The 18366-nt window shown below is 44.8% G+C and overlaps 1 protein-coding gene across 2 annotated transcripts in view; it reads left to right on the top strand.

Moving 5' to 3' along the window:
- LOC138468519 (centromere protein H-like) overlaps positions 1 to 18366 on the top strand; it is a 655463-nt gene that overhangs the window by 243735 nt on the left and 393362 nt on the right. For both annotated transcript variants that reach the window (XM_069609017.1, XM_069609018.1), the window contains exon 3: positions 3329 to 3384. In XM_069609017.1, the coding sequence (XP_069465118.1) occupies positions 3329 to 3384 (56 nt within the window). The remainder of the gene's footprint in view (positions 1 to 3328; positions 3385 to 18366) is intronic.

Here is an 18366-nt window from a genome sequence, read left to right as displayed (position 1 = left end):
TTTTAAAGGGGGCTTGACTCCAGAGGGTAAGGCGAAAGTTTTGAGAAAGGAGTGGAGTCAGCAGCTACCCTGTTCATTGACGCTTTGGTAGGATTCATTTTGGGAGGCAGTGGAGCTAAATTGGCACGTATCTATTAGCTCTTAACATGAACACAAAGAAGTTAGATTCTTTTTTCAAACATAAAAGGTTGATATTTATTAGATTTTTCAAAAGTAAATATTTAAAAGACGAAATATGCCATCTTTGGCACAGAAAAACATTTTTTACTCAAGGTTATGCAATGGTTGTGCATATGGGTGGGTTAGTACATCAGTAGTGACTGTAATTACATGTACTGCTAGTGTTGCGGCAGTACGTAAAAATTGTCGACACATACAGAGTTCAGGTGTTTCTAGTTCGGTGAGTAGATGGAGCGGCCAGCGGTTGAGAATGTGGAACCTGCTGGTGGATGCACCGGACTGTCTTCAGGACTGGGGGACTTTTGAGCACAGAGGTGCTTGTTAAGTGCCAGGCACCTGAAAATGGTGAGACAAAGGATGGAGTGTTATAAGCGAAGACTTAAAAATGTGGGGTGTTCAGAGGGAGACACTGCGGAAAGCGAAACCTACCTAGGGTAGTTGGAGCGTCATGGCTTGCGTGATTTCATATGGGCCAGAATCTGGGTAAGTCGCTGGCGAATAGTTCAGTCCAAAAATGGACCACGGTCTCTGAAACAAGTTGGAAAACCGGGTTGAATTACAATGAGCAATACAGGCAATGGTGGTTGGTGAACAGTTACCTGGTCTGGTCAGAAAACTTAGTCCCAGGTGGTGCTACATGAGAAGATGTCTCTATCTAGGGAGCGGGGTGAAGCTGCGGTCTGTTGTAGACAAAAGAGAGAAGGGGAGTTGGCCTTTAGGCAGCTAGTAGCAGAGGTAAGAAGTGATTAGTGAGACGTACTGGTCAAGCATCTTGCAGACCGCCAACAACCCTTTTCGCGGAGGTGATCGCGATCTAGCACTCTGAAAACTTGAGAAGAAATGGATATACCGCCTTGACTCCGTCAAAAACAGTCTAAACGTATCCATCGAGTGGAACCTTTCCTTTAACAAGTGACTCAGTTTCCCCACTTAAGGGCCTTGTACAGCTCCCACCTGAGTTTTGTCCAGACCAACAGCCTTCCCAGACCTATAACCACCCACAGATCTACATACCATCCTTGTTTTGCAGAAACGTCCTGTTTTTCAATGCTCTCTTTGAAAAGTCTATAGTGTCCTGCTTGCTGAGAACTTACTTTATTGTGAACCAGCAAATGTATGTACATACAGGACCCGTTGGACCACTTTTTTGACATGTTGCCTGTATGTAACTTTGTTTGAAGCACTAATAAAATTAAATCTGTTCGTCCAAAACCCACCCTGGACCACTGTTCGACATGTTGCCTGTATGCCACAATAATCGCTGTTCCTTCATGCTGTGTTAAAAGTACCCGGAAAATATGAAAAGGTTTTTCTCAGAAACCACAGTTACTACAAACCAAGAAGTGCATGGACCTGCAGTTTGTTTTTGCATTTATTTATTTATTATATGTTGTTGAGACTGATTGACGTGCCCCCTCCCCGACGCACTCGAGGTTCACCGGCAATCCCAAAGACTACTAGTCCGGTTTGCCACAACGAGCATGCGCAGATACAATAACACTTCCTGCTCCACCCATGTGCCACTTGAGCGCGCTTTTAACTAATTCGATCTATATACGCATGCGCGCGTATCAAACAGCCCCGTCAGTCGCCGACACAGCTCGATTGCAGAGGTAAGCTTTTGCTTCAGACCGCTCCCATTTCCACTAACTCATGGGAACCACCAGCCTTAGTGGCCCTGCAAGCTGGTCGCTACTACCCACTGCGTCTACATCATGGGAGCCCCAACCCTCATGAGACACCGGCCTTTTGACTCTTTTTTAAAACCGCAACTTCCATTTGCACGGGCATCGGCTTCTTGTTGATTTCTTAGTCTCACATTCAAGCCCAACAATAAATAATAATAAAATGACAACCACAATCACAAACAACGAGTCGACCACAGACACTTGATATTGAATAGACCACTGGACAAGAGCACCAAGATAATTTGATGCCTGCACCAGTATGCCTTTTCATTACCCAGGCAACAACCTTGATCTCTGGCACTCGATATTGATTTTCCAAGTGTGCACCAACAGCATGACATCTCGACGCTTGTACCAGCACGTCTCACTAATCACTTCTTACCTCTGCAACTAGCTGCCTATCAGCCAACTCCCCTTCTCTCTTTTGTCTACAACAGACCGCGGCTTCACCCCGCTCCCTAGATGGACATCTTCTCATCTAGCACCACCTGGGACTAAGTTTTCTGACCAGACCAGGTAACTGTTCACCAACCACCATTGTCTGTATTGCTCATTGTAATTCATTACATCCCAACCAACCCGGTTTTCCAACTTGTTTCAGAGACCGTCGGTCCATTTTTGGACTCAACTATTCGCCAGCCACTTACCCAGATTCTGGCCCATATCAAATCACGTAAGCCATGACGCTCCAACTACCCTCGGTAGCTTCCTCTTTCCGCAGTGTCTCCCTCTGAACACCCCACATTTTTAAATCTTCCCTTATAACACTCCATCCTTTGTCTCACCATTTTCAGGTGCCTGGCACTTAACAAGCACCTCTGTGCTCAAAAGTCCCCCAGTCCTGAAGACAGTCCGGTGCATCCACCAGCAGGTTCCACATTCCCAACCGCTAGCCGCTCCATCTACTCACCGAACTAGAAACACCTGAACTCTGTATGTGTCGACAATTTTTTACGTACTGCCGCAACACTAGCAGTACATGTAATTACAGTCACTATTGATGTACTAACCCACCCATGTGCACAACCATTGCATAACCTTGTGCACAACCATTGCATAACCTTGTGTAAAAAATGGTTTTCTGTGCCAAGGACGGCATATTTCGTATTTTAAATATTTACTTTTGAAAAATCTAATAAATCTCAACCTTTTATGTTTGAAAAAAGAATCTAACTTCTTTGTGTTCATGTTAAGAGCTAATAGATATTTGCCAATTTAGCTCCACTGCCTCCCAAAAAGAATCCTACCAAAGCGTCAATGACCAGGGTAGCTGCTGACTCCACTCCTTTATCAAAACAGGATACTAGGAAGACCATGTATAAACAGGTATTTAAAGTAGATGCAGGAAGTGGTTGGCAGCTGGGGCTGTCACTTGACTTAAAAATAAAGAAATGGACAAAATCACGCTGAGTGACAAGGCGATGTAAAACTCTCATGCCACTTTCTTCTTACACCTACAGGTTGAAGCAACAAATGAAGCAGCAGCTAATAGACATGGAAACAAACCTGGAAGCAAGTATGTACTGCAGCATCTGCTACTGAAAGAAAACCTTAAGTGACTGCCATTTTGAATGTTGATTAAAGTGATTGTTCCCCATTGCATGCCACGGGGTGAGCAGGCCGGGTTATCGATTTTTGTGGCACAAGGGTGGCGCGCAGTTGCTGGCACAGTACCTCCTTTTGCGCGAACCCGCGCTGCCAAGTCTACTGCAGCTGGAAGAGCTGACTCGCGTTTGATAATGTGTTGCACAACACACCAATCATTCTCTCGTGACGCCTGTGGGAACTGAGCATGTGCACAGCCTTCCTTGCCATGAAACCTGCTGAAATTCTGGCAGGGGAAAGGAAACATGGTCTCGCGTGGCCTTTGGACCCCAATGAAATGACTGATGCGCAGTCCTTTTATCCCACTATCCAAATCGTGCTGCTATCTGAATTAGAATATATGCTTCAGTATTGCAAACATTTTAATGCTGGGTGAGTGTTGTGAAAAATTAAATGAGAGCCAAGTACAGTCTGTATTATGTACTTATTGAATCAAATATACTATGCTTTAATCACAGACATACTTGGCAAATATAAAGTTCTATGGCCAGTCTTATATTCCAAAATTGAAGCCTGGAACCCCATTGGTTCCAGTTTTTTCCCCCTTCTCCCATTTCGGATAAGGGCATTTTGAATGAGTATGATAGAAGTGTACCAGACTGTCCATCTTGGAATCATAACCTTTGGTTAGATACTTTATATGGTTATTCTTGGTTTTTATAGGTGCTCAGGAAGAGGAGTGCAACGTTCGGATACATACCAAAGGGATACTGTTTTTATTTTTTATATTTTTTATTAATGAATTTACTTTATTACAAACTTTTTCATTTGTACTCCTCGTTCAAAAGTGAAATAAAATAAAAAGCAGGCATCCGTAGAGATGGAACACAGTCGGTGAACATGTAGGCAAAGCAATAACCCATTGCTCTAGTTAGTGTCTACCGGCCCTTCAAGTTTCGAAAGTTAAATCCAGAATTGCAGCACTACAAAAATCACCGTTTTTTCCTTTGCCCAGCAGTATAAAGTTCCATCCCTCCTCAGGGGTGAGCGTAGTACTGACTCGATATAGGTGCTGCGTCAATCTGTATCTGTAAAGGGATAATTACAAATGAATATTCCAAAAAGAGCCAATGTCCAATGTTAGTGCGACTAAATGTTTTCCACCCCTCCACCACACCCCCAAAGATACCTTTTTTTTCATTCCCCCCCCCCCCCCCTTAACTGTCAATAACTGCTGGGGTGACTCTAGAAAATTCGCACTGGACAATGTGACTTCGCCAACATAGACACACAGGTGGAGAGGGCTAGAAAGGGAGGGAGTGAGGAGGCGAATTATGTGCCTGGTAAAGCTAGCTGATGCTATAGATCAGTCGAAAGAACGTCTCGAGACACTTTAATGCTTATAGGTCTTTACACTCCAGACCTACTGTGCATGACTGCGTTAAAGATGCGTGTTTTCTTTCTCAAATTTGAATAACTTGAGTTTGGCTATTCGGATTTTTATGGCTTGCACTAGTTTCGCGTAAAGGCTGCAAACATGCTGGAAATCTCTAGACAATTTCGAGAGATATGTATCCCAAAAATGTGTGCATCTGTGCTTCCCCACTACACTTCGAATTTCCACCTGCCAAACCCCTGGTGCAAAATCCCACCCTCCGACTCTCCCTCTGCAGTTGTTTTCACCAAATGAGTTTCTGTGATTCGTCTCTTCCTCCCTAAGGTTCTTGCCCCTTTTCTTCCTCATTAATGATGGGTTCTGCCTCCATCAAATGCCTCGTTTTCCAACCCTATACTCCCCATGCGTGACTGCTTGCTGTCTCCTGACGCCATCACTTAGCACCTCCACTCCTTCAGGGTTAGTGATTCTCCTTCTGGTGGGTCTTGAACCCTGCCACCCTGCCTTTCTTACACTTGATATATTTTATTTATATCTCGTGGGGACAGGGGAGAACAAAAACACGATTTTACTAGGCACAGTGACATTAAGAACGCGCAAGTGCAAGGAAAAGGGAGAAGGGAGGGAAAGTGCATTGAGGGGTAGAAGTGGAAGTGGAAAGTGCGGACAGAAGAGAGAACAGAATAGATTACACGTGGGATATATAAATAAATGAAGACAAAAGGTAGTGCAGCCAGACACGTGGCAAGTGCATGATTAGTCAGATAGAGTATATCTGATAAGTTCAGAGGAAGAGTGGGGGACTGTATGGGTACAGATACAGAACCCAGTGCCAGGGGTGGCCCGGAGACAGTTCAGGAGGGAGACAGGATGCGTAGGTACCTGGGCCCAAAGGACAGAGGGTGGCCAGGTGCACGATGCCAAGCGAGAGAAACAGATTAGCTGGGGAGAAGAGGGGCAAAGGCAGAAGCGAACAGGAAGGTCTGGAGGTGCTTCCGGAACTGGAGATGGTTCTCCTTAGCTCACTGGTGTAAAGCAGAATTTGAGAGGGGCCCCCTGCAAGCCAGGATGAGGTGCCCCCCCCTACTTAACAAAGCAAGGGACAGGAAACAGGCTGTCCTGGATCACCACGCACGCGCACTGCCCATGATGATCATGCAGCTGCAGAGGAATGGACACACTGCACGAGGTGAAATATATGGAAGTATGTTTTTTAATAAGTGTAAATCTTCCACCTAGTGTAGAAACAAGGGGCAGTCCACTGCCCCCAAATGTACCAGTCACCAGTGGAGGTTGGCGTTTTTTTTTTTTTAAAACATTTATTTATTGGAGGTCCGTAATTATTTCCCCAAGGATACAAAAGCAACCACATGTAGCAAGGTAGCCCAAACCAACAAAAGGGGATTTTTGGGGGGGAGGGGTGTTCTCTACCCACACCGACAATTTTTTGTTGTTGAGAAAACTGTTATTATACAGCACACTTTCTGTGACAAATTCGGTAAAAAAGCCAGACAGTTTGCATTCCATTTTGTAGGTTAGCTCATGAAAAAAGAAGCATCTAAAAAATAGTATTGCAAGTGCCAAAATAGCCTTTCAAGCGAGGTTCTATAAAAATAGGAAGAGGTACCACTTTTTTAAAACTTAAACACAGACCACTAATAAAAAACACAAACGCCTACTCCTGTAAAGTAAGAACACAGATGCAGACTAGAGACATATATACTCTTGGTTCTGTGTCATTTCATCGCAGGATGTTTTTTTTCGTGGGTTTTAGTACAGTGGAATTTTCAACGAAAAAAAACTCATCAAATTTTTATTTTTGGGGGGAATCCCCCAAACTCCCCATCCCCTTGAATTGTTTATATATTCGCAAACACCCACACCCCAAATATATATATTTTCTAACCTTCCCTAAACATTTCGCTGTTTTTTTTTTGTTAAAAAATCTGTGGTACAAAACCCCATGAAAAAACATCCCGTGATGAAAGGACGGCCTACCATGCTCTTGCTCTCTCAATGCAGAAGAGAAAAAAGGTCATGTACGAAAAACAAAACTGAAAACTCCAAACAAAGATAGTTACTTTAAAGTGCCTTTGGTTAAGGTAGAAAAGGGGGACCGAACCATCTCTGGGTCCCAAGGTAAAGGCCAGGGGTGGTCAGGATACCTCGATATACATTGAAACAGGGCAACAAGTCTACCCTTTTAACCACTGTAGTCTCTTAAGCAAACTCAACAGCGTCAAGCAGGTTTCTTGGCACTTCCCTTTCCAGCAGCTCTGTGCCCATTAGTTTCCACGGGGGGGATGTAAAGTCTGAATCGGCAGCATGGTGTTCATGTAGGGTGACCAGACGTTCCAGTTCTGTGTGTCAATCATTTACAGATTGCGCCACAGAGATTCGCTAGTTAATGGCCACACCAATGCCTGTGAGAACAGCCAGTCAGTGACCTCCTTTTTTTGCACCATGCTTACTGTTGGAGCCAGTTTATATACAGGAAAGGTGCTGGAAATGGTATGTATTTTAATGTGGACCCCCTGTCCCCGCAGGGCTGTGTGTAGGGTGACCGTGGGTGGCAGGGGAGGGTTTGAATGGACTGGGGTGCTAGTCCTACTCCTACTTTTATGTTTTGGCCCGTCCCGGTTTTCCATTTTCAAAATCTGGTCACCAACCAAAAAACCAATGGTTATCACAAAATCTAACCATTAACAATGCAAAAAAACGTTTGAAATGGTCTGAGCAGTCTCTAATGCAATTTTCGAATGCAATTTGCGGTATTGATCATCCACAGCAGTTGATTGAATACACTGAATTCTTAAAACCTTTTCGTAACACCATAGTGGTCAATCCAAATACATAGAAACACAAACACCAGTTTGACCAAGCACTTAAAGAACGCAATGCCGAATTTCGTAAAGAAAAAAGACTCATTTTGAGAGCAAATCACCCTAATAGTCACACCATAGTTAGAACCATCAGGTGTAGGTATCAGAACTGGCTCCGGGCTTGGCGCGCGCATCTATATCAAAATGACAGCGAAACAATGTTTAGATCGATCCTTTTGAAGAATTCGGCCGAAACATGGCGCCGCCTTAACACAAATCTCAATCTAACACAAGCATATGCTCAAACTGGTGCAGTATCGGAGGGGGCATGGATAGCACATTTCACTGGCCTATACCTTGACCCAGACTATCGACAACATGTCTATAAGATTCAATCCAAATCGCAGTGGAACATAAAGTGCTCCCAATCTTTACTTAAAGATTTGATTGTAAATCTAAACTCATCTAGAGCCGCTGGGCCAGACGGCCTCCATAATATCATTTTGAAGGAAAATCCTGAGCTATGGGCCAAAAACCTTCATGCCATTTTTAGTGAAGTGTTGATTCACCATGCCCTACCAAGTTCTTGGTTGTGCTCTGTCATTGTACCAATTTACAAGAAAGGCGACCGCTCTAATCCATGCAACTACCGGCCAATAGCCCTCTTAGATGCCCCGGGGAAACTCTTTGCAAAATTGGTGTTATCTGAATTTAATCATTGGACCGATTCCTGTGCTAAACGTGACCCTCATCAAACAGGATTCGTGGCCGGGCTGGGCACTTGTGCGAACCTGTTGATCCTAAATGCACTCAAAGCCCATTGCCAGGAGCAGAATCAAGCCATCTATTTCGCTTTCATTGACCTGCATGCAGCTTTCGACTCGGTTTCACGAACCCTGTTGATGGCAAAACTTGCAAGGGACAAATGTCCACCATCCCTGCATGATATCATTCACGCGTTTCACACAGCAACCACGATCCGGGTGAGACTCACCCTAGACGGGCTTTTATCTGCCCCAATCAACACAGACCGTGGGTTAAAACAAGGTTGTTTGCTAGCCGCGGCAATCTTTAATTATTTTATTCACGATTTAACTCCAATTCTGCAACAGACCTTTTCCGATGCGCCGTCTTTGAAAGGACATAAAATTACTAATCTAAACTATGCAGATGATATTGTACTCATTTCTAAGACCCCAGTGGGTCTGCAGAACTTAATCGATGCATTTAACAGATATCTTACCGCGAATGAGCTAGTAGTTAATTTAATCAAAACTCAGATTGTTGTATATAAGGCAAAGCGGCTACACAAATATAACCTGACATGGTCGATCAACAATTCCCCTATTACAATAGTAAAAAATTACACTTATTTGGGAATTGAATTTAGTGGTGAAGTTAAACCTAACAGTCAAATAGAACGAATGGATGCCAAATTAAACACTGCAATCTCGCAATCCAAAATCATCTTGTTTAAATTCGGTAAATTCACCATTCAACCTGCCCTAACTTTCTGGTCTACGAAAGCCATACCAGCGATATTATACGGGGTAGAAACTCTATTGAATTGCAATATGCAATTCCTTGGAAGATTTGAAGGAAAGTACTGGAGGTCTGTATTATCTCTCCCTCAGTGCGTGCCGCGTACGTGGTTGCTGTATGAACTGGGCTTAACCTCTCTGTACGCAATCTACACCTGGCGATGTTGCATGTTATTCCGCAAATGCCTTATGGCAAACCAAAACACCTACCTATTAAAGGTAATTGCTGAATACATGCTGACAGCAGAGAAGAACTTTACAAACTCATGGATAAACTTTTGTCTAGAAGCCCTAGCATCAGCAAATATATCCATCCTTAATCTCATAGACAACCCGGCAAGGTCTAAAAAACTATTCTATAACCTTGACTGGTTGAACACCATTGACAAATGTAAAACCTACTGTCAACCTTGTAAATATCGTTTTTGCCCAAAATTGATGAAATGCCCTGAACCATATTTATTAAAATTTCCTTCATCCAAATTAAGAGCAGGGTATTTAAGGGCCCGCTTTGATCTATGGCCAACCTATCAGGTTCAGGTACGTAGGAAATTAAGATCTGCCACGTTAATTGCTTGTCGTTTTTGCATGCAAAGTAATACTATTCAATCTCTTGAACACTTAGTCTGTCATTGCCCACAGTTAGCCGTCTTGAGATCAAAGCATTTCAAGCACCTGCTGTCGTCTATGGCAGCGGTAGCTCAGGAGTTGCGGTGGTCATTTTTACTCTGTGCTGATCGATACCCCTTACAGATTGCATTAACGAATTTTGTCCTAGCGTTAAATCTGGAGTCTGCCAATCATTCTTAGATGGCCGCTATGGTTTATCTTGTTGCTTTATCTCTAATTTTCCTGCTTTCTGTTCTCTGCCTTATTCTTTCTGACTATAATGTATGGGGTTCCCTATATATTGTTTTAAATTTTGTAAGTTTTAACCTAATTGTTTTAACCTAATTGTCTAAGCTTATTGTTATGATTTTTCTTTTCTCTTTTTTTCTTGTTTGATGATTGTACTAAATATTACTTGTATATTGAAAAAGTTGTTTTTTTTACAGCTGAATCAATTAATAATAAAAAAATAAAAAATCTGGTCACCCTATGTTCGTGGATAAATGCAACTTTGCAGCTTTCTTCACCTCTGTGGATCCCGTATTCTTTTGTGCCGTTTTTTGCCAATTCGTTGCCCAATTCTCTCCACGAATGGGTTACTGCAGACTTTTGCAAATTTCTGTGCCCAATGCACATTGGCTTTCTGGAATCCAACTACTCGGGCATAGATTTCTAAGCCAGTGTATGTCAAAGGCTTTTTAGCCGGTCCGATAGCATGGCAAGTAGAGAGCTAGCTTTGACATCTTTGCAGAGCCTGCTGACGCAGGTTCTAATCCCGGCGTGGTCAAACTTAGCCTTTCATCCTTCCGAGCTCGATAAATGAGCACCACACACTGTGGGTAATAATAAGCAGCGCTCAGATGGCTCAGGGTCGTAGCGCTATATAAATGCTAAATTATTATTTAGAGTCCATTTATATTGCAGCTCTCACGCTGTGTCAGAAAAAAATGCATTGCGGGAGACTCGTGTTACATGCACCTCACGTCCCGCATGCGCAGTGACATGAGGTGCAAATAAAGAACCCGCGCTGCCAGAAGCCGGCAGTTCGGGAAGTGAGTGAGCAACTGGTGTGACAAGTGGTTCTTGCCTCTGTGTCGCGCACCATGCAGCCAACATGCCCGGCCCAGCATGACACCAATCCGGGACTTCACACTGGCAACGAGCATAAGAAACAAAAACACACACATGGCTGGCAACACGTTCTCATTCTGCTAAATGAGAACGCTGACATTTTTGGAAACACAGAGAAGCATGTCTCCTTCACACGTGGAAGGTATACAAACATCTTTTCACAGCCCACACTCCACAAAAGTACTAGTGAATCCACAGGAAGCACGTCCTGACCCCAGGCTACTCGCACCTCGCCACAGTGAACAGTTGAGATGGGGTGATCACCTAGTACTCACAACCACTAGTGAGTGCAAACACACCCAAGTCCAACATGGCCACTGGACTATCCACACTGAGGCCCAGCACCCCAACAAGAATAGCATTGTCACTTACATCACCAGCGCCATCACTTAGAAACCACAGAGTTGCCACAGCGGCCCAGAGTCCTTTTACCCCTACACAGATCCATCATCGGTGGGGCCCTGCTGGATGATCTGGATTCAAAAGTTTGAGATGGTGATGGATTGCAAAGACGTGAGATCACACCTTTTGCTCAATGTTGGCGACGACGTGCTGCACATTTTGAACTCCGTGGGTGATGGCGTAGATGCTTTTAAATTGACAAAGGATGCTCTGACGGCACATGCTACAATTGAATTCTTAGTATGAAAAATTCAACTTCTGCCCCACAGTGCAAACGAAAGAAGAAACACTTGATGCATACCACACTAGACTCGACGACTAGCACTATCCTACAAGTTTTATGACATCGAAAAGGGAAATAAGGTGCCAAATAAACTGGATGAGATCGGAGAAGCTACGAAGAATAGTGCTGAGCGAAAAAGCAATCACCCTGGCAAGGATACTGGAAAACGGACGCCAGAGGGAGCTGTCACATGCAAGAGCAGCATAAATGGGTACCACCGTAAACAAATGACAACTTGCACCAATGACCGCAACAATAGCACAAATTACTAACAGTCAATAACCAAGGGACAAAAGCAGCGAAACGCGCAACACTCCAGAGTGGCAACCAAGAATACCGGGGCCGACTGAGTCCGGATGGTGTGGAGGAGCGCGACACAGGAAAATAAATTGTCCAGCACAAGGGACCACATGTGGCGCATGCGGCAGAAAAGACCACTGCGCGCACATGTCTGCAGATCATCATGGTCGCCCCAATGCAGGCAACCACAACAGCCGAAACCTATCCCCAAGAAGAAGGCTGACGCACGTCTGGTGGTAACTGGCAGCGACTCTTCAACGGACGAATCCGGGGACAAACGTGAAGAAGCGGCAACGGCTGCCGAAGTGGGAAGACCAAGAAGAGGCAAGATCCATCTCATCTCGGCATTGGAACAAGGAGGCACCACACCGAAAAGGAAAAAGAGAAGACCGAAGTGCCTCGTCAACATACAAGGCCAGGAAATGAAATGATGACAATCAACACAGGAGCGTCGGTGAATGTCAGGCCGACCGACATGTTCCGACGATTATGTCCACAGCCAGAACTCAAACACACTGAGACCCTACTATTTGCCTACGGCAGCAAGAGGCCACTGCCAGTGGTGGGGCATTTCAGATCTGTACTGAGCAGAGTAGAAAGGACAATTCAATCAAAAATCTATGTAGTCAACGCAAGCATCGAATGCATGCTCCGTTGGGAGTCAGCTGAGGAACTAGGACTCCTAAGCTTTATCTGCAACATCACAGACTCTACAGACATCTCTAACCTGCTTGCCGAACACCTAAACATTCTCCAAGGCATAGGATACCTGAAAAGCAAGCTGATAAAGGTACATATCGACCCAGAGTTCAACCCTGAGCATTACGCCACAGGAGAATGTCATTCCACATGTGAGAACTGGTGGCAAAAGAACTATAGGAACTGGACGAAGGCTGGCATCATTGAACAAGTGACTGGCCCAACGCCATGAGTATCCCTGATGGTTGTCGCAAAGAAAACCCAAACATCCAGGAAAAGTATGAATCTATAGATATGCACTTACCCAACGCAGCCATAAAAAGGGAATGGCATGTCCCACCCTCACTAGATGAAGTAATTACAGACCTCATAGTGTCAATCTTGAAAAATGAATACCCTTCATTTGGTTGACGGACATATCCTGATGGCCGAAGGCCAACCGTCTTATGCACAGAATTATAGAAATACAGACTGCTATGCTTGACCAGCAAGCGGCCATTTTAAACGTAGCAAGAATCGCCATTTTGCTTGTTAACCATTGCTCATTGCTTTCTGTCTAAACTGCTTTGCAGCTTGCAATTCTTGCGAATTCTGCTTACTCTGCTCAACTGTTAACATTGTTGTCTGAATATGAAGAGGACAAGGTCGCGGGACTTTGGAGTTCGTTGAAACTCCTCATGAGTAGCCCAGAAAGGAATGCCCACGCTCCCTCTCTGTAGCCTTGAGGGAGAGCTGCAGGGCATTTAATCATTTCACAGCTGCCAGCCAATCTCGTACTGTGGTAGAAATGTTAGAATAAAACAGCTAAAGGCTTGAATTATGCTCTTCTTACGGCCCCCCCTTCGCAAAACCCTTTAGAGTGTGTCGGCTCCCAGGACACGAATAGTACCTCATAGATGGCAAAGCTTGGAATGTGGCTCTTCCCCCGTGTGCAGCTTGCTTCCAAGAACAGAACCACCGTGTTCTGTTCAACAACTAAAAGATGCCTCTGCACTTTCTAATTGCACATTGTTACTAGAATAGACATCAAAAGTGTCATAATTGTCATACTGGTCGGATATGTCCATTATCATCACGAGTTCAAAGAAACTTAATAAAGAGGGGTGTTAAACATGACATTGCTGATTGTATGATATGCATTTTGTATATATGTAACTGATGTACGTAATTCGCTCTTGCGTCCCTCGAGGTCTAGAGAATACACGTCGCGGGGCGTGAGACCAGAATTGATCAATTGGGACTATTTTGCTTGCAATAAACCCTAGCATTGGGAATTTGAACCTCGTGTCTGGCCCCTCTTTTCGTGTATGGTTATTGCCTTGTTTCCATATCGCGAGGGACCCCTAGGGGCCCCTTTCAAGATGGCGCCCGAATAGGGACCCTCCCCCACTTGCTCCATCGTATACGTTGTAACGGAGTAAAGGTGGGATCAGGAGGTGCACGGGGCACCCTGTAGAAGTGAGGAGAGATTCCTTCCGCAGATCTGCACACATCTGATCACTGATCGACGTACCGGGCCAGAGGGCAAAGGAGGCGAGGGTCCCGAAGCGAGGCAGAAGCCAGAGAAGCGCAGACACGACGTTGGGAGAGGTTGCGTCAGGACAGGTGACTTGTTTTATCAGGTGAGTCATTGCCCGATTCAAACAAAAACCTGATTTTTGGTAGTGTTGATTTTGCAAATTCAAACGTCCAGGTTAAGTATAATAACCAAAGGGGAAGGTTAAAAACATGCCTGGAGTACTGTCCATTTTAGCTGGGCTTTTCAGCTGCGGTAGACAGTCCTTGGAAAATGGCCAAAGTGCACCGCCTGGGGGAACGCCGGCTTATGACATGTATGCAAAATATGGTGTGGGTGCGATAATATTTTGTGAAATGTGGCATAGGCAAACTAGAAAGCAACAGGACCATCAGTGGCCGATTAATGGTAGTTTTGAGATTGCGAGGATAGATAACCTAGAAAGGGTGCTGATTAGAAAAAAAAAGCGCGACCCGCAGCTTTTGAGACTGTCAAAGATTGGAGGAGGGAAGCAATGCTCCGATTTAGGAGTAGAGAGAAGCATGCGCGTAGGCACAAATCAAAGCTTGAGGTAGCAGAAGAAAAGGAGGAGGAGTGGTGGATGGCAAGTCTAAGACGGGAAGGGAGACGTGACCAAATGAACATAGAAAGAATATACCCGCAGCGGGAACTACACATAGCAGATGAATTAATGGAACATTTGTTAACTAATACGGGTCGAGGCCCAAAACCAGGATCAAAACCAAACACGCCAGTAGTGACTGCGCAGGCCCACCCAGTAGCTCTCAGACCCCCTCCCGTAGCCCAAGCACTTCCCCTCACGCAAGCATTAACCCAAGCCCCACCCACAGCTCGAGCCCTCCCACAAGCGCAGACCGCAGACGCACAATTTCCCAGCACCCAGCAAGGCCCTTCACAGATGCCACCTGTGTCACTTGTCCCATCCGCACCTCCCGCTCCAGAGACAGATTCAGCACCATCCGCCCCTCCCGAAGTCGAAATTGAGACCGGGGAGGCGAGAGGCGGGGCTGAAGGAACCAGATTCGTACGGGTAACTCGAAGCGCGATCAGCAAAGAAAGAAAGATTGAATTACAGCAAGAGGCAGAAAGGTACATAGAAGGAAACGATGGGACGGCAGGATTGGCTTCATTATATGGGTACCGAAGAAGCAACGAGAGACGGGTAGTGTTGGAATGCATGGGAGAAATTTTTGGTGGGAGAATGGAAAAAGTTACTTATAAAGAGATGAAGAAGTAAAGGAACATGTGAATGGACTTTTTGATCTTAAAAATGAGTTGGATAATGAGTATGCCGAAATGTTTGCTGCAGCTGGATACAGGGGTTGGGGATATTAGAAGAGATGGGAGAGCGACGGTAGAACCATACATACAGCGGAGACATTCAATGTCATCGGTACAGAGGGGCGACAAGCTGAAAGTATGTATACGGGAAGCGATAAAGTGGGTGTCGAATCCTAGTATCCCAACAATGGTCATACATGACATATTTGACGAATATTCCATGCCAATGAAAAGAAAGGCGCTGCAATCGATGGCTGAACATTTAATAAACAAGGATATAAAAAACAATAAGGCTAGCCCACCCGAGATACTAGCGGTATACAAAAGAGCATTCGAGCGAAGTACAGGAGAAACGGGCCTATCACTGGACTTAGGAATACTATTGAACCTAAGAGAAGGGGGAGGGATCGTGAGTGGGGCATTTCCAATGAGAGAGGTTCCGCCCACGTTTGTACCAAAAGTAGATATCCCTGCGACGGGAACAGTAGGAGCGCAGGTAACACCAGCCCATTTCACCGCCCAGTATGTGCATGTCCCCTTTTCCAGGCAAGAGGTGAATACTATAAAACAGACGATTCCCGATATAAAAAAAAGTATCCAGCAGGCTTCTACAAGGAAGTCAACCCCGAGATCAGCAGTGCTTACTATGAGAGATATAGATTTGATTTTGCCAGCAGATATATGGAAACAGATAAGGACGGTAGATGACGTGGGGGCTTTTGGCGCCACATGGGCGGAGTTACTATTGGAGGACAAAAATAAAAAAGTAGGGGAAAATCCGGGAACCCGCATGGCAGATCTACCAGAAAGGATAATGCAGAGATTGAGGGAAATAATTCCAGAAAAAAGGATTCAGTGGGACAAATTAACTACATGTGTACAGGGGAAGGATGAGCCAGTAACGGATTATTTCAATAGATTTGAAGGAGTATTCACAGACTTCAGTGGGCAGGATGTGAGCACAGAGTCGGGGGGGAAAAGGCTATTTGTTGATAAATATGTGAGGGGACTAATATCACCAATCCAAGATATGTTAATGACGTCGGAAAGTTCCTGGGCAGCAAAACCGGTGAGTGAGATATTACACATAGCCCAATATTACGAGAACAGGGTAAATGTGGTGAAAGAAAGAGAGGTGAAGGATAGAGTAAATTTAAAATCGAGGGTGTTACTGCAGCAGGTAATTGGATACAATAGAGGTAGAGGGAACGCGCAAGGCAGGGGAAATTTGAATAATATGCACAGGGCGTCATTGGGATTAAATCAATGTGTGTACTGTAAAGAGGAAGGACACTGGCGAGCGCAATGCCCGCACCTACAGAATAGAGGTGGGTTTGGCCAGAGAAGGCCTCATAGAGGACATCAGGGGTCAAATGGCCCAAGCAGAAATAGCATGCAGCAGCAGCAAGGATATACCAATGGAGGTACTCAAAACCAATCCTATGGTCAAAACCAAGCTCAACAGAACCAGGCATTGAACCAAAGTGTTCCGAACCAAAATCAGGGCGGGCAGGGCGGGCAGGGCCAACAGAGAAATGATCAGAGTGGAGGGCACCGAGGGGGGAAATGGGAATATTTTTGATACACAGCCAAACGCGTATTATAGCAGCAGCGGTGACTACACGTCGGACGATGTGTTATTTTCCCAATAGGACAGCCCACGGCAGGGGTCGGAACCAGTGTCTATTCCCGTGAATCAGAGAGGACCCTACGTAGAAATGAGTCGGGAATAAGGAGCACCGTTTCCTTGTAGATACAGGGGCACAAAAGTGTTCGATAGACCACCACCTGGTTCCGGAGATCCCACTGTCGGGGCAAAAGAATGTTTCTGTAGGGTTTGCAGGTACACCAGTAATTAACCCCATGTCCGAAGCTGTCCCAATTACAATAGGACAATTTTCGGAACAATGTCCATTTCTTTTGACAGAAAATTGTGGGGAGAACTTGCTAGGATTAAATTTGTTGAGAAAATTGGGGGCAGTTCTACATTGTACGGCAGATGGGGTGTTCCTCACGATGTGGCCTCACGATGCACCTGTGACGGAATTTATGTCAAAAGCGTTACCAGAAGAGCTACGTAGAGTACCAACCTGTCTGTGGGCAATGCATGATAACGATGTAGGATGCTTGAAAATGGAGCCAGCAAAAATAACTTTGAAAGAAGGTGTTACATTACCACGAATTCCCCAGTATAAAATTTCTGTTGAAGGTGAGAAGGGATTAAAGAGTATTGTTACTGACTTGGTGAGATTGGGGGTGATTGAAGAAATTGCAGGTAGCACGTGCAACAGCCCGATTCTTCCAGTTTACAAGAAAGGAGGCAATGAAGTACCCTATCATTTCATAATTGATCTGCGCGCATTAAACAAAGTGGTAGACCCACAATTCCCTTTGGTCCCAGACGTCACAACAATACTGACAATGATGCCGGCCACTGCAGAATATTTTAGTGTAGTTGATTTGAAGAACGCGTTCTTTAGCATTCCAGTGGATAAAAGCAGTAGATATCTGTTCGCGTTAACTCTAGGAGGTCGATCATTCACACGCATTCCACAAGGATACACAGAAAGCCTGAGTATTTACAGCAGAGCGCTAAAAGAGCAGTTAGACATGCTAGAATTACCCGAAGGTTGCGTACTCTTGCAGTACATAGATGACTTGTTACTAGCTGCTGACACAGAAGAGCTCTGCAAAGAAAGTACTATATTACTATTGACACACTTAGCGACCCATGGTCACAAGGCAAGTTTGAAGAAATTCCAGTATAATCAAAAGGAGGTGTCTTATTTGGGTTACCTACTTTCAAAAGAAGGGAGAAGATTAACACCAGAACGCATAGAAAGTATTTCTAGTATGCCTATTCCAAAAACTCAAAAAGGAGTGAGAGCTGTAATAGGCATGGCCTCTTATTGTCGGCAGTGGATCAGTAATTTTGCGTTGATTGTGAAGCCG

This window comes from Ambystoma mexicanum, chromosome 4q, assembly GCF_040938575.1.
Source record: "Ambystoma mexicanum isolate Mex_15411 chromosome 4q, UKY_AmexF1_1, whole genome shotgun sequence".
Taxonomy (NCBI): Eukaryota; Metazoa; Chordata; class Amphibia; order Caudata; family Ambystomatidae; genus Ambystoma; species Ambystoma mexicanum.
Note: the sequence above shows the minus strand (reverse complement) of the source record. Positions and strands in the feature narration are given on the sequence as shown.